At 58.1% G+C, this 17,439-nt stretch overlaps 2 protein-coding genes across 4 annotated transcripts in view; both read left to right on the top strand.

Moving 5' to 3' along the window:
* FLT4 (fms related tyrosine kinase 4) overlaps window positions 1-5,007 on the top strand; it is a 45,865-nt gene extending 40,858 nt beyond the window's left edge. For both annotated transcript variants that reach the window (XM_021940085.2, XM_021940084.2), the window contains one exon: window positions 3,082-5,007. In XM_021940085.2, coding sequence (XP_021795777.2) covers window positions 3,082-3,280 — 199 coding nt within the window. In that variant the 3' untranslated portion in view covers window positions 3,281-5,007. The remainder of the gene's footprint in view (window positions 1-3,081) is intronic.
* An 8,852-nt stretch (window positions 5,008-13,859) lies between these two features.
* SCGB3A1 (secretoglobin family 3A member 1) lies at window positions 13,860-16,315 on the top strand. Of its 2 annotated transcripts, none has more exons than XR_002522903.2 (4): window positions 13,860-14,144; window positions 14,279-14,632; window positions 15,578-15,864; window positions 16,166-16,315. XR_002522903.2 is itself a non-coding variant. In XM_031666693.1 (4 exons), the coding sequence occupies exons 2-4, from the start codon at window positions 14,832-14,834 to the stop codon at window positions 16,187-16,189; spliced, it is 468 nt and encodes a 155-aa protein (XP_031522553.1). In that variant the 5' UTR covers window positions 13,871-14,144; window positions 14,279-14,831; the 3' UTR covers window positions 16,190-16,315. The 2 variants fall into 2 exon arrangements, 1 of the variants encoding a protein (XP_031522553.1); XM_031666693.1 differs by having other exon boundaries at window positions 13,871-14,144; window positions 14,279-14,988.
* The last annotated feature ends 1,124 nt before the right edge of the window (window positions 16,316-17,439 follow it).

Below are 17,439 nucleotides of genomic sequence, written 5' to 3'. Positions count from 1 at the left end.
TTTGTGCGTTTGGAAACTGCACCACCCTGTATCGGCAGCAGAGGGCACTGTTCTTTGTCCTCTGTTCATGATGAGCCAAGAAGAGGTTCCACAGGTCCCTGGCGGGTGCGTTCGCTTGGCATACAGAGTGCTCTCCACACAGGTGCAAGGAGAGGATGTGCCTTGTGGGGTGTGTGGGGAGCAGAAGGAGGAATCTATCTGTCTGGTCCTTTGCTGTCTCCTGTTAACCCCTGGTCGGCACTCGCCCCATGGGGGATTACCTGCTCCTCACTCCTGGGTTACACCGTCCAGCCCCTTCAGTGCCCACTTCGGACGCCAGAGCCCATGCCCATACATGTGGCGTTTCACCTGCATCTGTGGGTGGAAGGAGATCAGGAAACTCTGGGCTTGTGGTCACTCAGCGTGACTGCATGGAGCCAGTGGAAGGCCCAGCTCTTTTGGGTAAGAGACTGGCTGGCCCCTGGTGGCAGGATGATACGGAACGTGGATGGAGCCTTCAGAAGGAAGAAGGCAGTCAAAGGAACTTGAGATGATGCCAAAGATATAGGTTTGATGTGGCACTTTTAAGTGAAGAAATGTAGGATGCCACCAAAGTCCCTAGTCCTACCCACAGGAGAAGTGGCTCTTTCTGTGTAGAAAATCCTAACACGAATAATCCTGAACCTCCAAAAAAGCACCATCCATACAAAGTTACAGGAACAAGACAGAACATTAGAGTTAAAACTTCCCAGTAGACAACTGTTTAAATGAAACAGGAAAATGAACAAAATACTCCAACGTGAATTAAACATATAACAAAACAAGCAGTGGCACCATGAATCTGATATTCAAAAGTTCAGAATAGAAATGGACGGACAATGTGATGATACAAACGAGAGCAGACTAAATTCAGGAAAGAAATGGAAATAAAACATAGATTCGGCCAGGCAGTAGCTCTCACCTGTAATCACAGCACCTTGGGAGACGAGGCCTGGAGTTCAAGACCAACCTGGGCAACAGAATGAGACTCTGTCTCTACAAATAATTTTTAAAATTAGCTGGGTGTGGTGGCCCACGCCTGTGGTAGCAGCTACTCGGCAGGCTGAGGTGGAAGAGTTGCTTGAGTCCAGAAGGTTGAGGCTGCAGTGAGTCATGATCGTGCCACTGCAGTCTAGCCTGGGCAACACAGCAAGACCCCATTTCGGGGGGAAAAATAACTAAATCCTTTCTAAAATGAGGGCACGACAGGGACAATATGTATGACCAGACTGACAGTGGCAGACACAGAGGATGGATGTGAAAAGAAAACAAAACTGAAATAAAAGAGGCAAAAGGATCAGAAATAGAAAAGATCCAATATACATAAAATTGGGAGTCCCAGAGGAAGAAGATGCAAACAGTAAAATAACTAGTATTTTAAACTTACAGTCAAGAGCTTTCAGTAGCACTATGCAAAGCATCAAACAAGTAATCAACATCTTCAAAAAATGCAAAGAAAGCACTGAGGATGGTGCAGGATGGGGCAGGCAGAGAGGAGGGGAGGGGCAGAAACCACCTCCTAGGCCAAGGCGAGAAGCCTGCATTTCCTTCGTGGAGTGACTGGAAGCCGTTGGAGGGTGTGTCAGGAGGAGAATGACATAGTGTAACTTGAAGGACCTCTCCGAAGGGTGGAGCACCAGGAGGCCATGGTGGAAGCAGAGCAGTCTGCAGGAGGGTGTCAGAGCCGGCAAGGATGCAGCGGACTCCGCAGGAGGGGCCGAGAATGGAGAAGCCCGCATGTGTCCTGGAGTTACAATGAGCAGAACTTCTGGCTGGATGGGATCTGGATGGACGGGATCTGGATGGATGGGATCTGGATGGATGGATATGGATGGATGGATATGGATGGATGGGATCTGGATGGATGGATCTGGATGGATGGGATCTATGGATGGATGGATATGGATGGATGGGATCTGGATGGATGGATATGGATGGATGGATATGGATGGATGGGATATGGATGGATGGATCTGGATGGATGGGATCTGGATGGATGGATGTGAATGGATGGGATCTGGATGGATGGGATCTGGATGGATGGGATCTGGATGGATGGATCTGGATGGATGGGATCTGGATGGATGGATATGGATGGATGGGATCTGGATGGATGGGATATAGATGGATGGATATGGATGGATGGAATATAGATGGAATTGAGAGATCTGGAATGGAATGGATATGGATGGATGGATATGGATCGATGGGATCTGGATGGATGGGATCTGGATGGATGGATATGGATGGATGGGATCTGGATGGATGGGATATAGATGGATGGATCTGGATGGATGGGATCTGGATGGATGGATATGGATGGATGGGATATGGATGGATGGGATATGGATGGATGGATATGGATGGATGGATAGGGATGGATGGGATCTGGATGGACGGGATCTGGATGGACGGGATCTGGATGGACGGGATATGAAGAGTGAGGGGAAGGAGGAGGCAAGGAGAACCCCAAGGTGCTCCAGCAGCTGAGGGGACTTTGGTGCCGTTCACTGAGATGGGCAAGACAGAGTGAGAACTGGGTTGGGGATGACGTTGGACATTCTTCACAGTCTCGTGTCGAGGCTCGGACAAAGCTCCAGTGAGTGCCGAATCCGATCAATCCGCTTTGCTGTTTAGTCTAGTCTGCGTGTGTTTTTTGAAGTCTGAGCATGTCCCATGCTCCGCTGTGTCCTTGGTGGTTCCTATCAGACCCCGACAGGGGTCCGGTCCCTCCTCCTTGTTGTTCATTTGTCTGTTTTTGAGGCCGAGTCTCACTTTGTCGCCCAGGCTAGAGCGCAGCGGCATGATCTTGGCTCATGAAACTTCCACCTCCTGGGCTCGAGCAATTATTTCACTTAGCTGAGGCCACAGGCCTGCACCACGCCTGGGTAACTTGTATTTTTTGTAGAGATGGGGTTTCCCCATGTTGCCCGGGCTGGTCTCTAACTCCTAGCCTGAAGCCATCCGCCTGCTTCAGTCTCCCAAAGTACTGGGATTACCAGTGTGCACCGCCCGCCACCCGGCCTTCTTCTCTTACTAACTCCACCTTCCATGTCTTGGCAGCTGTAAAGGACCTGACCAGAATGTGGATGTGACCAGGGCGCACCCTGACTCCCAAGGGAGGCGGCGGCGGCCTGACCGGGGGGCCCGAGGAGGCCAGGTGTTTTACAACAGCGAGTATGGGGAGCTGTCCGAGCCAAGCGAGGAGGACCACTGCTCCCCGTCTGCCCGCGTGTCTTTCTTCACAGACAACAGCTACTAAGCAACATCGGACGAGGCCCCCAGCACTCGGGGGTTCAGGCCCAGCAGGGCGGGCAGAGGGCTGGACACCCAGGTTGGGAACTCATCTGGTTTAACTCTGGTGGCGCAGGAGTGTCTTTCCCTCTCTGCAAGCTTCCCAGCTGGGAAGAGCAGAACTCCAGGCCCGAGGCCCCTGGGATTCTGTCACCACAACTGGCCAGGGCCACGCTCCAGCTGCCCGGGCTCCTCCCCCTGAGATTCGGATGTCATTTAGTTCAGCGTCCACGGGTGCTGGCCCCGGGGCCAGCCCTTCCATGGGAATGTCTCTGATGACCTCTTTCGTCACACTGGGTGGCGGCTGGTCCCTGTTTTCCCGTGAGGAATCTGGTCTGGGAGTCACAGTGATGGAGGTCAAGGCACACTGGAGCAGAGTCTCCCGAACACCGTGTCCTCCACAGGCACACAGCCGTTCTTCCCGTGGAGGCCGGCTGGCCTCACCCGCCCCTTCACAGTTGAAGGGAGGGGGGCTGTGTTTCCATCTCAAAGAAACAAGGGAGGAGGAATTTGCAGGGTCCTCTTCTGGGCCTGACCAAACAGGTAACTAGCCCCTGGGGTGGCCGCCGGTATGACAGACCGGTGACAGAGGCAGCCTGCACACCTGAGCCTGGGTGTCGAGAGCCATTCTGCAGGTCTTTTTCAACAGCTTCGCAGACTGTATAGCTGCTGTGAAGAATTTGCTTTCCAAATTCAGCGTGGAAGACGTCCAGGGACAGTTACACTGAGTCTAGATGACTCTGGCGCCCGCCCCTGGTCAGGGCCGGCAGAGCAGTCAGCACCTCTGGAGAAGGCCCCCCGCTCTCCCACCTGGAGTCCCACCTGGCCCAGACTCAAAGGAGCCTGGGTCTGGAGCTGCCGGTCTGGTTCTTCCCTTTAGAGCCAGGACCTGGTCCTGGAGCCTTTAGGACCTGCCACCTGCGGCCCCTCCCAAACCGTGAACCAGCTCATGAGAGATAAGCACCATGGGATCCACTCAGGAAGGCTCGGGGCTGGCACGAAGGACCACCCAGCATTGCCCTGTGCCACCCAGCACTCAGTGGACATTCTGGGGCCCTGCCTCCGGCCTTTTCCTGGCCTGCGCCTGACATCAGCACCCTGGCTGGTCAGAACGCCACCCTCCCGGAGGAGCAGCCAGAGATCCTCTGAAGGCTGGAGCCATTCTGCTCAGGACCCCTATCCCAGCTCAGAGTGCCCCAACACCTCACCAGGAGAAAGACCCACGTCCCCCTGTTAGAACCACGGAGACTCACCACCACCCTGACTCCCCAAACCCACCCCACAAGACGCTTGCAGGACAGGCTCCACGCAGCGAGCAGGGGCTCGCTCAGCTGACCCTCCCGTCCCCTCCCCCCCCCCCCCCCTTCCCTTCCCCCCTCCCCTCCCCTCCCCACCTCCCTCAGTGCATGTTACTCCAGGATACGTTGAATGCATGTATAAGGTCATCTTCATTGTCCCTGGGACCTCCTTCCTCCACACCTCCTCCAACGTGGGACTGGCCTGTCCGGCTTCCCTAAGAGGAGCCCGAGGCTGTTCTCTGCAGAGGACCAGCCCGCCCGGTGCGCACCTCTCCTCTCTCCTCACTGCCCACCCAGGCATGTACCCGGAAGAAAACCAACTATGCCTTTCTAGACCATGTTCTCAGAAAAGATGGAAAATATTTAACAAGAGATAATAATAAATCTGGTGCCAGTCTGTGTGTGTGTGTTGGGGACATGAGTGTTGCTTTTGTTGTGTTTGCTTCTATAATCTAAATGGGAATACAGAAAAGTCCCCACACTGGGTTTGGACTTTTTTTTTTTTTTTTTGAGATGGAGTTTCGCTCTTTCGCTCAGGCTGGAGTTCAGTGGCACGATCTCAGCTCACTGCAACCTCGTCTTCCGGTTTCAAGCGATTCTCCTGCCTCAGCCTCCTGAGTAGCTGGGATTACAGGCACCTGCCACCTCGCCCGGCTACTTTTTATATTTTTAGTAGAGGTGGGGTTTTACCATGTTGGCCAGGCTGGTCTCGAACTCCTGGCCTCGGCCTCCCAAAGTGCTGGGATTACAGGCATGAGCCACCGTGCCCGGCCGCTTTTCTTGTTTTGGTTGGTTGGTTTGTAGAAATGAGGTCTCACTGTGTTGCCCAGGCTGGATTTGGACATTTTAACTTTCCATTATAATTGACTGAATCTAGCCACTGACCTTGACCTATGCATCAACCCAAGTGTCCACCAACAGGGCATCCTCCCGTGCCCAGGCCTGAGCTGCTCTCCAAGCCCAAAGTATGCCCTTGTGTGGTGGTCACTGAAACACCTCCCCAGTCCCATCCTGTACCACTTTCCTAGTGGGGCTGCACTCACACTTCTGGGCTCCTCTGGTCCTTCCTCTGTTGGACTTTCAGGGCTGGGCTCAAGTGTCCCTCCAGGTTCCAGCCACCTTCTCACACCCAGAGCACCACTCACGCCAGGCTGTGTGGATGGAAACAGCCAGTGAGCAGGGAGGGAGGGAGGAGTCACACCAGGCTACAGTGTGTGCCCACCGTGAGGGCCCCTTGGTCCCTCCTGCCTCCCAAGAACCTTCTCACCTTCTCCTCTCAGGCTCCAGCCCTTCTCCGGGTGCCACTGCCCGCCTCTGCCTCCTACCTCCACCCCAGCCCTTCACTCTTCATTTCTGCCAAGAGCCCTTGGTCACCTGCTTGGAGGAGGTTTGGGGCCCAGGACGTGTCCGAATGTCCTTTGATGCTATTGCCCCATGCTGTGGGGCACTGCGTAGGCCCAGGCGTTTGTGTCCAGCAGGCAGAGCTCCTGAGTGGCTGCTCAGAGCTACACATGGTCCTAGGACCTGGGGTTGGAACTTAAAGGCCGCAGCCCTGCTGTGGAGTGAAGAAGAGTGAAGAGGAAGACCAGAGGGACAGGCGAGGGAGGGGAGTGGGAGGTTGGGACAGGAGGCCACCGGGGCCCTAGGGCCTGAGAGCCCAGCGTTGGGTCTGTTTCTTATTTTAAGGCTGGAGGGGCATTCTGAGACGGGCTGACGTCTTTGACTGACATGTTTGCTCTGAGAAGGAGGAATCTCGAAGGAGCTTGGCAGGGCCTGCAGGGGGCAGCCCCAGGGGTGCGAGGATGGCTCTGGAAGGCCCTCTGGAAGAGGAGCTCCGTTATTAGCCGCCTGAATCCAGTGCAGAGTCCTACAGACACCCACATCGGATATTTGGGGAAAATCCTTTCCTCAGTGGTCTTCTCCAGCCGCCCCGGGACCTGCATCCTTGACGCCTCACCTGAGGCCCTGGGTGTCCTTGGCTGAGGAGGGGTTGAGCCAAAGTCCCAGGCAGGCTGGGAGGACGTCATGGGGACGGAGAGCCTGACTCCAGCCCAGGGTCTTTGTGGCTTTCTCAGTTCTGGGAGGCACCAGGTCCAGATGGGAGGAAGAGCCCGGAAGAGAAGGGGGAGCACACGAGCAGCAGCCGGGTCTGCAGGGGGTGCCGGGGTACTGGCGGGCTAGGAGACCAGAGGGCTGTCCCGGAGGACTCCCGCCCTAGACGCTCATTGTGCTCGGGCGGAGGGAATCCAAAAAGCAACTTCCAGCCCGGACACAGACTCCCCTCCCTCTCACTTCCCCACCCCATCCCTACCCCATTACCACTCCCAGGCCACTCCACCCCAGTAGGCCCAAATCGACTTTGTTTTTTGTTGTTTTATTTTTTTTTTTTGAGACGAAGTTTCTCTCTGTCACCCAGGCTGGAGTGCAGTGGTGCAGTCATAGCTCTCTGCAGCCTTCATCTCCTGTGCTCAGGCGAGATCCTCTCGCCTCGGCCTCCTGAGTAGCTGGGACTACAGGGGCTCACTATACCTAGCTTCCGGTAGACTCTTGAAGCTGTGTGCTTAGTCCAGATAATCAGCCACAGTGTCCAAGGTGCTGGCCAGTCCCCGGGCCCGGGGCCATCTGCACCCCGATCTCTGCATGTGGATTCGGGGAGGGGGGGACCATAGCATCACTGAGAGGGGGCTGCCTTTGTGCCTTTGGCAACCACCAAATGAGGCCTGGGTCTCCTCTGCCACTGGGCAGAGAGCCTGGGGCAGGCTGGGCTCTGGGGGCTCCTCAGGGCTGGGAGCAGAGGATGGGATATCAGACGTGGCACCCTGCAGCTGGTGAGCCTGAGCCCAGCACCTGGGGGAGACCCACCCAGGTAAAAGCCCCTCTTCCGACCACGTGATGTGAACAGGGGCATGTGGCCCCCACTGACTCACCCACCCACCCACGCAACAGTTAACACCACATGCTCCCACCCATTCCCCATGTGCCCGATGGACTGAAGGTTTGTGTCCTCCTGAAATTCACGTGTTGAAATCCTACCCCCAGTGTGATGGTGTTAGGAGGCGGGGCCCTTGGCAGGTGAGTAGGTCATGAGGGTGGAGCCCCTGGGAATGGGATTAGTGTCCTTACAAGAGGAGGAGCTCCCTAGCCCCCTTTCCACCGTGTGAGAAGTCAGCTGTCAGGAAACCAGGAATCGGCCCTCACCAGACCCCGGACCTGCCTGCGCCTTCATCTTGGCCTTCCCAGCTTCCAGGACTGTCAGAAAGAAATGTGAGCCCAGCCTCAAAGCAATGTGCATAGGGGAAATGCGTCCCTCCTGAGAGCGAACTGGGAGGTGTCTTGTTCTGCTCTGGAGGAGTATCTGGCTGCAGCCGCCACCGCGGGGAGAGGGGACAATCTCCCCTTCCTGGGCCGAGGGGAGGACACCACCTTCCCCTCAGGAGCGCATCCAGAGAGGGAAGCAGAAACTCCCGAACTTTCCACCAGAGCCACGGGCGGCCACGTGTGCCGTAAACCTGACGGTGGGCAGGGAGGCTGGAGGGTGTGCACGGGCGGCCACGTGTGCTGTAGACCTGACGGTGGGCAGGGAGGCTGGAGGGTGTGCAGGGGCGGCCACGTGTGCCGCAGACCTGATGGTGGGCAGGGAGGCTGGAGGGTGTGGGGGCTGAACCGGGGCTTGAGGAGGAGCCCAGAGCGGCCACGGAGAGAGAGGATTACGGGATTTGGAACATGCTGGGGCAGCATCCTTGGCAGCCTGGGCTGCCCCTCTGTGGGACACAGGGGTGGAGTCAGCCGGGCAGCTCGCAGGGTCCCTCCCTTCCCTGGCTGCTGAGGCACTGCCAGGAGCTCCATCACAGCTGGCTTTGGGGCAGCAGGGCCACACAGGACTGCCCAGCCCTGGAAGGAGGCAGCTCCCCTGAGAAGGCCATGGCCTCCCCTAGGGACAACCAGGTACCTGGAAGTCAGCAGCCAGTCTCCACGGAGCGGCAGCAGTAACGGAAGGGAATACTTGGACGGGGCTTTGCTTTTGGGACGGCAGCGAGTGCATCTCTGCCACAGTGGGATCTTGGCCTGGAGTCTGGGCTGGGACCTCCTCTGGTTCTGATCCCCCAACTCTCACCCCTGCCTGGCTGCTCCGAGCCCTGGAACATGGAGGCAGCACAGGACGCTGTGCCTTCCAGGTCAATGGGAGGGCCTTGCCACCCCCTGCGGATACTAGGCGTGTGAGGAGCGTGGCCTGGGCACCGTGCAGACCCATCTCAGACTGCCAGGGGACTGCAGGCAGGTCACTGATGTTCTCTGAGCTGTGTTTCTTCTGAATCATGAGGGTGATAACGCCCTTCTCACCCCAGTACCACTCCATTCAGGAAACCACTTCAGTCCCTGGACTCGGTGGGGCTCTGTGGGCTGGAGTGCTTTCCTCAGTGGAATGGTATTGGGGTGGGGAGGGCAGGAGTACTGCTGGGCTCTCCCAGACTCCCTGGCTCACCTGCTGGGTACACAGAGGTGTGGAGCCCTGCCCAGGGTCATCCCATGAATCCCCACCAGCACCCCTTCCTCAGCCTCCTTCCTCACTGAACAGACTGCAGCAGGGAAGCCGGACGTAATGAGACACCGTGCTTCCTTGGCGGCTGCTGCTGCTGTGGGCAGCTCGGTCCCTGGCGCAGTGGGGTGAAGCCTTACGGGAGGGCCTTGGGGATAGCACCAGCACTTGTGTGCCTGGGCCCAAATTAGTATCGGAGGTTTGGCACTGCTGGCTGCCAGCCGCTCACTCCAAGGAGGACAACTGTCTAAAAAATGGGAGCTGAGAGGCCAGGCGCGGTGGCTCATGCCTGTAATCCCAGCACTTTAGAAGGTCAAGGCAGGCGGATCATGAGGTCAGGAGATCGAGACCATCCTTCCTAACATGATGAAACCCCGGCTCTACTAAAAATACAAAAATTAGCTGGGCATGGTGGCACACGCCTGTAGTCCCAGCTACTTGGGAGGCTGAGGCAGGAGAAACGCTTGAACCCGGGGGACAGAGGTGGCAGTGAGCCAAGGTTGCGCCATTGCACTCCAGCCTGGTGACAGAGCAAAGCTCTGTCGAAAAAATAAAAATAGAAAAAAGGGAGCTGTGAGATGGCAGAGAAGAATGAGGTATGAGGTCCTGGTGACATCCTTTGAGGCTGGATCAAGCTTTGACTGAAGGCGGAGCCATTCCTGGAATTTCAGTCTTTGCTTAAGCCATGTGGGTCAGCTTTTCTGTCACTTTCACCAAATGCCCTGAACCCACAAGGCAGGAACCTGCTCCCCTTCCCCACAGCGGGGCCCTGTGGGTGGGAGGGCCCTGGACAGGGAAGGGGAAAAGGAAGCGGTTGAGAGCCAGATCAGTATTGACCCCGAGCACGGTGCCACAGCGGGGCACTCAGGATGTGCTCACCACACTGCCCAGCATCCCAGGGCCCACGGGGCCGAGCTATGAGGAAGGAGGACGGGGGTTGCGCAGGGGGTGCTGGTGGAGATTCATGGGGCAACCCTGGGCAGGGCTCCACGCCTCTGTGTACCCAGCAGGTGAGCCAGGGTGCCTGGGAGAGCCCAGCGGCACTCCCTGCTCTGGCCTTACCTGCCGGGCATTGCCACACCCCAGCCTGCTCCCCACCAAACCACTTCCCACTGGCACAGGAGAAGCCCGCAGTCCCCGCTGGAACAGGCCGCCTGTCCTTGGGGCCTGCTCAGGGCAGCGTGAGGGGGGTCTGCTGCCGGCCGCTGTGGTGACCCTGGCCAGGAGGACTTCCCCGGGGGGTACTTGGGGATTGTGCTGACCGGGGCTGGGGGCCGAGACCAGGCTATGGCCAGGAGCCCCCACAAGTCCCTTGAAAAACGGTCCCAGGACCATCGGGAAACACAGGGTGCCAGCTGATGACACCAGGGCTGCCCATCAGTCCCCACCTTCGGGTAGGAAAGTTTGCTCAGAAGGAGTGAGGAGGGGAGTCTCAGGGCAGGGGTCCAGCGCCCGCAGACATAGAACAAAGAGCAGTTTCCACTGGAACAGCACCACAGACTCCTCACAAAGCCCAAAATCATTATAGCGTGGAGGGCTAACCTAACCAGGACCCAGCCGCCAGGACACCACGTGACAGCCAGCTGTCCCAGGAGAGCAGAGGTGGGCATGGAGGGGCCCCAGAAAACTACAGCAGTGAACAGTCGCCAAGATGCCTGCTCTGGGGGGAAGCCGCACTCACCTGCCCAGGTGAGCACATCAGAGAGGCATGGGTGTCCGGAGTTCAGTTTGCTTAATAATTTATGTACTCAACGCATTAGGAAGAGAGGGCACCAGAGAAAGAGGGATGTCAGAGAGGGGCATCACAGAGAGTGGGGGCCTCAGAGAGAGAGGGGGCATCAGAGAGGGGGGCATCAGAGAGGGGGGCATCAGAGTGGGCATCTGCCGCCTGGACAGCCCTCCACAGGTGTCCGCGGAAGCACCGCCACAGTGTGGGCCAGGCGGAGGCACCGTGAGCCTCTAGGCTCCCCCAGCAGGAGCACCCAGGGGCTGAGTACCCTGCTCCAAGGCCCTGAGGTCCTTCAGTAGGCCCCGAATTCAGTATCTGGCCCCTTTCCCAGAACCGCAAAGTGCTTGTTTACCTTCCAGCTCTTCCTGCATTTCGTGGGAGCGAGCAAGGTGTGCGTGTTTGTTTTGGACCAAAAGATGCCCTGCAAACACCACCCAGGACAGGCTGACCGTGTCATCTGCAGACAGTGCCAAGCACTTTCCCAGTGTCTCGGCAGAGCTGCGCCCACAGGGGCTGCAAGCAGGAGTGGCAGGGAAGGCCAGGCTGATGTGATGACACTGCGCACCTGCCCCGTCCCATGCTGGGTGGACTCTGACACCTGGCCTGGCCTTCAAGGGGCAGCGATTAGAGGGCAGGGCAGGCCCCGGGTCCATCCACTCCCCAACTCCTGGGACCTCAGAATGTTGAGCTCAGCAGGGACAGTCTCAGCAGCCTGACTGGGGGCATCATAGTGAGATGAGAGGACTGTCCTGGATTACCCAGGAGAGCCCTAAATGCAACACCACACACACTCACAAGATGGCGGCAGAGGTTTCACACTCACACCCACCCATACTCACACACATTCACACACACTTGCACACAATTCAAACACACACACGTATATCCACACCTATCCTCCCTCCCACACTCTCCCTCCCACACACAGACTCACATTCACACAAACACCCTCACACTCACACTCACTCTCCTTCACATGCACACTCTCATTCTCATTCACTGTCCATCTCTCACACACGCACACTCACACTCACACACACACACTCACACTCACATGCACATTCAAACACACCCACACACACACAAGAGGAGGAGGCCATGTGAGCAGGGAGGCAGAGACTGGAGTGATGCAGTCACCAGCCAAGGCGCCCCGGCAGCCCCCATAAGCAGGGCGAGGCCAGGAGTGGATCAGCTCCTCCAGCCCTGCGGACACCTCGCCCTCACCCCTGTGACACCGCACTTCTGGGCTCCAGACCTGTGAGCGGCGTAAATGTGTTGTTTTCAGCCACCAGGTATGGGGTGACTTGTCACAGCAGCCTCAGGAAACGAATACAGAAGCAGCCGCCGACCCAGCTGTGCAGGTCTAGACGCAGGCCAGACCCTCGGCCTGCCTGACCCCCAGCTGCTGCAGAGGCTTCGCCAGGCGTGGTCCCCAGAGCCAGTGTGGGGTGAGGGGCTGGCCCAGCCTGGGGTGACCACGGAAGCTCAGGAGAGGAGAGCCCACCCTTTGGCCCTGTCAGTGGTGAAACGGGGACACACTTCTCCGGGGAGCTGGGGGATGGATTTTTGGAATCCGAAATCTTGGGGCACATGAGAACGAGGGCCTGTCACCACCCTGCCGGCTTGTGGGAAATGGGAACAGATCCACCCCAGGCACCGTGAGCCGGAAGGGGGAGCGAGGCTATTTTGAAGACAAAGAATCCCTGGAGGCAGGTGCAAGGGGCCGCTGGAGTGGCCAGGACCCCAAGCGCTGCTGGGGACCCACGGATGACCACCTCCCCTCCTCTTGGCCTCCGCATCACCTGGTCTTTCCCACAGTCAGTGTTCTCCGGTCCCCAGGCGGCACGGGGAGAGGTGGCCCCAAAGTCAGATCCCAAGATGTGTCCACTGTGGTTGCTTGGGCCAAGGCGCCAGACCCTGCTCGGGAGAAGAACAAGCTTCATGAGGATGTGGAGACACTGGGATCCCTGTGCGTTGTTGCTGGGAAGGCCGCGTGGTGCCGCTGCTGTGGGAGAGATGGCAGATCCTCGCCAAATGACACAGGCAAGTACCACAGGCTCCAGCCATTCTACCTGTCAGGAGCCATCCAGAAGAGCCAACAGCAGGGTCTCAGAGAGGCATTTGTACAGCCGTGTTCATGGCCGCGTTACAGCAGCAGTTAAAACACGCAGGCGCCTATGCGTCCACCCACAGGTGAAGCAAACGCGGGAAGAAAATGTGGCACAGCCAGGCAGCGGAGTAGTATCCTACCCTAAAAAGGAAGGAAACTCTGAAGGTCGTGAATGAACCTTGAGGATATCACGCTAAGTGAAATAAGCCAGACACAAAAGACAAACACTGCCCGATTCCACTCACGAGGTCCGGGGCATTGCCAAATTCAGAGACAGAAAGCAGAATGGTGGTGCCAGGGGCTGGGGGAGGGGGGTGGGGAGTTGTTTCATGGGCTCAGAGTTTCAGTTTTACAGGAGGAAAAGAGTTCTGGAAATGGACTGTGGTGACGTTTGCACAACATTGTGAATCTGCTTAATGCTAATGGAATGTACCCTTAAGATGGTGAAGATGGGCTGCGCAGGGTGGCTCACACCTGTAATCGCAGCACCTTGGGAGTCTGAGGCGGGAGGATTGCTTCAGGCCAGGATTTTGAGACCAGCGTGGTCAATATAGCGAGATCCCATCTCTACAAAAAATAAAAATAAATCAAGCCAGGTGTGGTGGCTCACACCTGTAATCCCAGCACTTTGGGAGGCCAAGGCAGGCGGATCACAAGGTCAGGAGATCAAGACCATCCTGGCTAACACGGTGAAACATCGTCTCTACTAAAAATACAAAAAATTAGCCGGGCGAGGTGGCAGCACCTGTAGTCCCAGCTACTCGGGAGGCTGAGGCAGGAGAATGGCGGGAACCCGGGAGGCGGAGCTTGCAGTGAGCTGAGATCCGGCCACTGCACTCCAGCCTGGGCCACAGAGCGAGACTCTGTCTCGAAAAAAAAAAAAAAGGGGGTAAATGAACAGAACAATGTGAATGTGTGCACCTGTTTGTGACAGTTAGCAAGCCACAACTGTCTGCAGGTGCGGAGGAGGCCGCAGTAGCTTCGGGTGGCTGAGGGATAAGACATGCTATCAGCCATGGCAAAGGAATCCCAGGACACTGCCTGAAGAGTCAGGTCTTCCCACCCAGGAGCCGGTTTACCATGCATGCCAGCTACGCTTTACAAAATAAAAGAGAGGCTTTGCACCAACGAATGCTGAGATCAGCCATGAACCAAAAAGTGAGTCATTCAATGCTCGATGCCTGGGGTCAAAAAATAGACGGGGAAAAAAGGGCTAAAAGTAAATTAATTTATGTATCATTTACAAAACTTTTCAACAAGTGTTTTGCTCTCCATCTGTCATACTTCTGCAGTGACAGACAAGTGAGGACATTTAGAGAGACTCTGGAACAAACCAGGCCCATCCACTAGTGTCCAGGCTAGTTGCGAAGACAGAAAAACGCCCCAGCTCTTTCTGTTTGCACGATGGCTGCCTGTGGCCCGGCCAGGGAGGTGGCCAGGAGTGAGGCCTGATCGTCTCTGGCGCCTCCACCTTGGCTTCCCCAAGCCCAGAAGGCGCCCACGAGGACCCCCCATTGCCTGACATTGCCACGGTCTGGGATCACCGACCTGCCCCGCCCGTGCACCTGCTCTGGCGCGAGGGAACCTCCGCCTCACCAGGGCCCAGCCCTGCAGTGAGGCCCATGGGGTCAGACCGCAAAGTGAAGGTGCGGACCGGGTGGGCCTCGGGGAGACAAAGGCCAGGCCCGCCTGCTCGCAGAAGGCCCAGCTCTGGGTCCCAGCCCCTGCCAAGAGGAAGTACCCCAGGCAGGGAAGGGGTCACTGGCTTCCCAGGGCCCGCCGGCCGCAGCAGGAAGTTGGCCAGGGCTCGGCCATGAGCGGAGCAGGGAGGGCTTTCTCCGGAGCATGGGCGAGGCCGGCCCTGGAGGGGCGAGGACCGGGTATATGAAGCCTCGTGGCCAGGCCCGGGCATCCGCAGGTCCCCAGCGCGCCCCGAGCCCCTGCGCCATGAAGCTCGCCGCCGCCCTCCTGGGGCTCTGCGTGGCCCTGTCCTGCGGCTCCGGTGAGCGCCCTGGGCTCCTGGCCCGCACGGTGGCCTGAGGCCTCGGTGCCCGCTGTGCCCCGCCCCTGCCTGCGCCAATCCTGGATCCCAGGGTCCTTCCAGCCTCGCCCAGCGCCCGGAGGGCTCCGCCACCCCGCGGCCCGTCCCAGGCCCCGCGCCTGCGCTCCCCGCGCCTGCAGCCCCAGGCCTCCCTCCTCTCAGGGCTCTCTCCAGCCTCGAGCCAGGACAGGGGCCGCCCGTGGCCTGGGGACGGCCGTCTGTCCCCTGTGTGGCCACCGTCCCCTCATCCTGCAAGGTGCAGCGCGAGTGTCCCCTCCTTGGGGGCCCGCCCTGGAGCCTGCACAGAGTTCACCGGTCCTCCCGCCACCCTCAGGCCACTCCGGTGTCCCTGCAGCGTGTCCGCGCGGGGCCGCCTCCCCAGACCCCCTGTGTCCCGGGGCTCGCTCCCGGCCTCGGCGCAAGACTGAGAGGGCGGTCAGGGAGCCGGGCAGGGCGCGACGGTTCCTGGGCGCCCTCCGCGGGGGCGCGTCCTGGGCCCGCCTTCTGGGGACCCCCGCGCAGGCGGTGACCCCTCCCTGTTTGCTTGCAGCTGCTGCTTTGTTTGTGGGTTCGGCCAAGCATGTGGCCCAGCCTGTCACTGAGCTGGAGTCAGGAGCAGAGGCCGCGGCCGGGACCCTGGCCAAGCCCCTCGGCACCATGGCCGACCCCCTCGGCACCCTCAACGCCCTCGGCACCCTCAACCCCCTCGGCACCCTCAACCTGCTGAAACTCCTGCTGGCAAGCCTGGGCATCCCCGTGAACCACCTCGTAGAGGGCTCCCAGAAGTGTGTGGCTGAGCTGGGCCCCGAGGCCATGGGGGCACTGAAGACCCTGCTGGTAACGTGGGCACCCCGGGAACCTTCCTGCACCCGCGTCCCTTCCCGGCCAGCCTCAACATTGCACCAGAGGTGTCCAGACCCTAGTCACGGCTGTTTCCTGTCCGGCCCTCCAAGCCCTGTCCCTGGGATAAGCCTGGGTCTCCCGGTGGGAACTGGGTGGGGCGCATCCGAGTTGCAGGGGCGGGGAAGGCGGAGGCGTCCCCGGAGACGCCAGCGGACCCGCCCCGCTCCCACTCCCGGCAGAGCCTGAGTTCTTGGGGGCAGGGTTGGGGCCCTCAAGCTCGGCCTCTGCTTTCCAGGGGGTCCTGACGATGTTTGGCTGAGCCGAGACTGGAGCAGCTACACCTGAGAACAAGACGCTGCCCACCCGCGGGGGCTGAAAATCCCACTGTGAGGCGGACCGTCCCGTCCCCTTCCCCGGCCCCTCTCAGTAAACGTGGTTAAGAGCAGCCTGAGCCTGATATTTTCTCACCCAAATGCTGATGCCTGTGGGGGACCGAGGGTGCCAAGTCCCAGATATTGTGAGGGAGGGAGAGAGGGAGGGTGCGAGAGTCTGCGGGTGGCACAGAGAGAGGGGGCCAGCATCAGAGGTAAACTGTCTGTAACTGTGGAAGAAGCATAAAAATTATCTACTGCTTGAAGACTGGCGAGAATGCAAACGCGCCAAAGCCATTTGTTGCTAAAATTTGAAAATTTTTATTTGTTTCCCTCTGTAACTGTAGATTTCTTCCTGGGAAATGGGGAAGGAATGAGGGCTTGTTTTGCCTGTGGTTTCTGCTGGTTTTGTTCACATCACCCAGCGGCTTTGATTCCTTCTGCTGTACCAGAGAGACCTCCTTCTGTCCACTGATCCGAGTGCTGCTGGGAAGGTGCCCAGGGAACCCAGACATCGACGTCCATTTCAGGGGAAGCTTCCCAGTAAACTTCCTTGCCGGGAAAAATGACTCTGCCCCAGGTGGCTTGAGCAGGGCTTCTCCCCCCTACCATCGTGAATATTCACACAAGATTTAAAAAATTTTTTGGTTGGGCACAGTGGCACACACCTGTAATCCCAGTACTTTGAGAAGCCGAGGCAGGTGGATCACTTGAGTCCAGGAGTTTGAAACCGGCCTGGGCAACATGAGGAAACTCCGTCTCTACAAAAAATACAAAAACTCGGGGGGCGCGGTGGCTCATGCGTGTAATCCCAGCACTTTGGGAGGCTGAGGAGGGTGGGTCACGAGGTCAAGAGATCGAGACCATCCTAACCAAAATGATGAAACCTCCTCTCTACTAAAAATATAAAAATTAGCTGGGCATGGTGGCTCGAGCCTGTAGTCCCAGCTACTCAGGAGGCAGAGGCAGAAGAATCGCTTGAACCTGGGAGGCGGATATTGTAGTGAGCCAAGATGGTAGCTGGGCGCAGTGGCTCACGCCTGTAATCCCAGCACTTTGGGAGGCCGAGGTGGGCGGATCACCTGAGGTTGGGAGTTTGAGACCAACCCTGACCAACATGGGAAAACCCCATCTCTACTAAAAATACAAAATTAGCCGGGTGTGGTGGCACATGCCTGTAATCCCAGCTGCTGGGGAG

This window comes from Papio anubis, chromosome 5 (assembly GCF_008728515.1).
Source record: "Papio anubis isolate 15944 chromosome 5, Panubis1.0, whole genome shotgun sequence".
NCBI classification, from domain to species: domain Eukaryota; kingdom Metazoa; phylum Chordata; class Mammalia; order Primates; family Cercopithecidae; genus Papio; species Papio anubis.
Note: the sequence above shows the minus strand (reverse complement) of the source record. Positions and strands in the feature narration are given on the sequence as shown.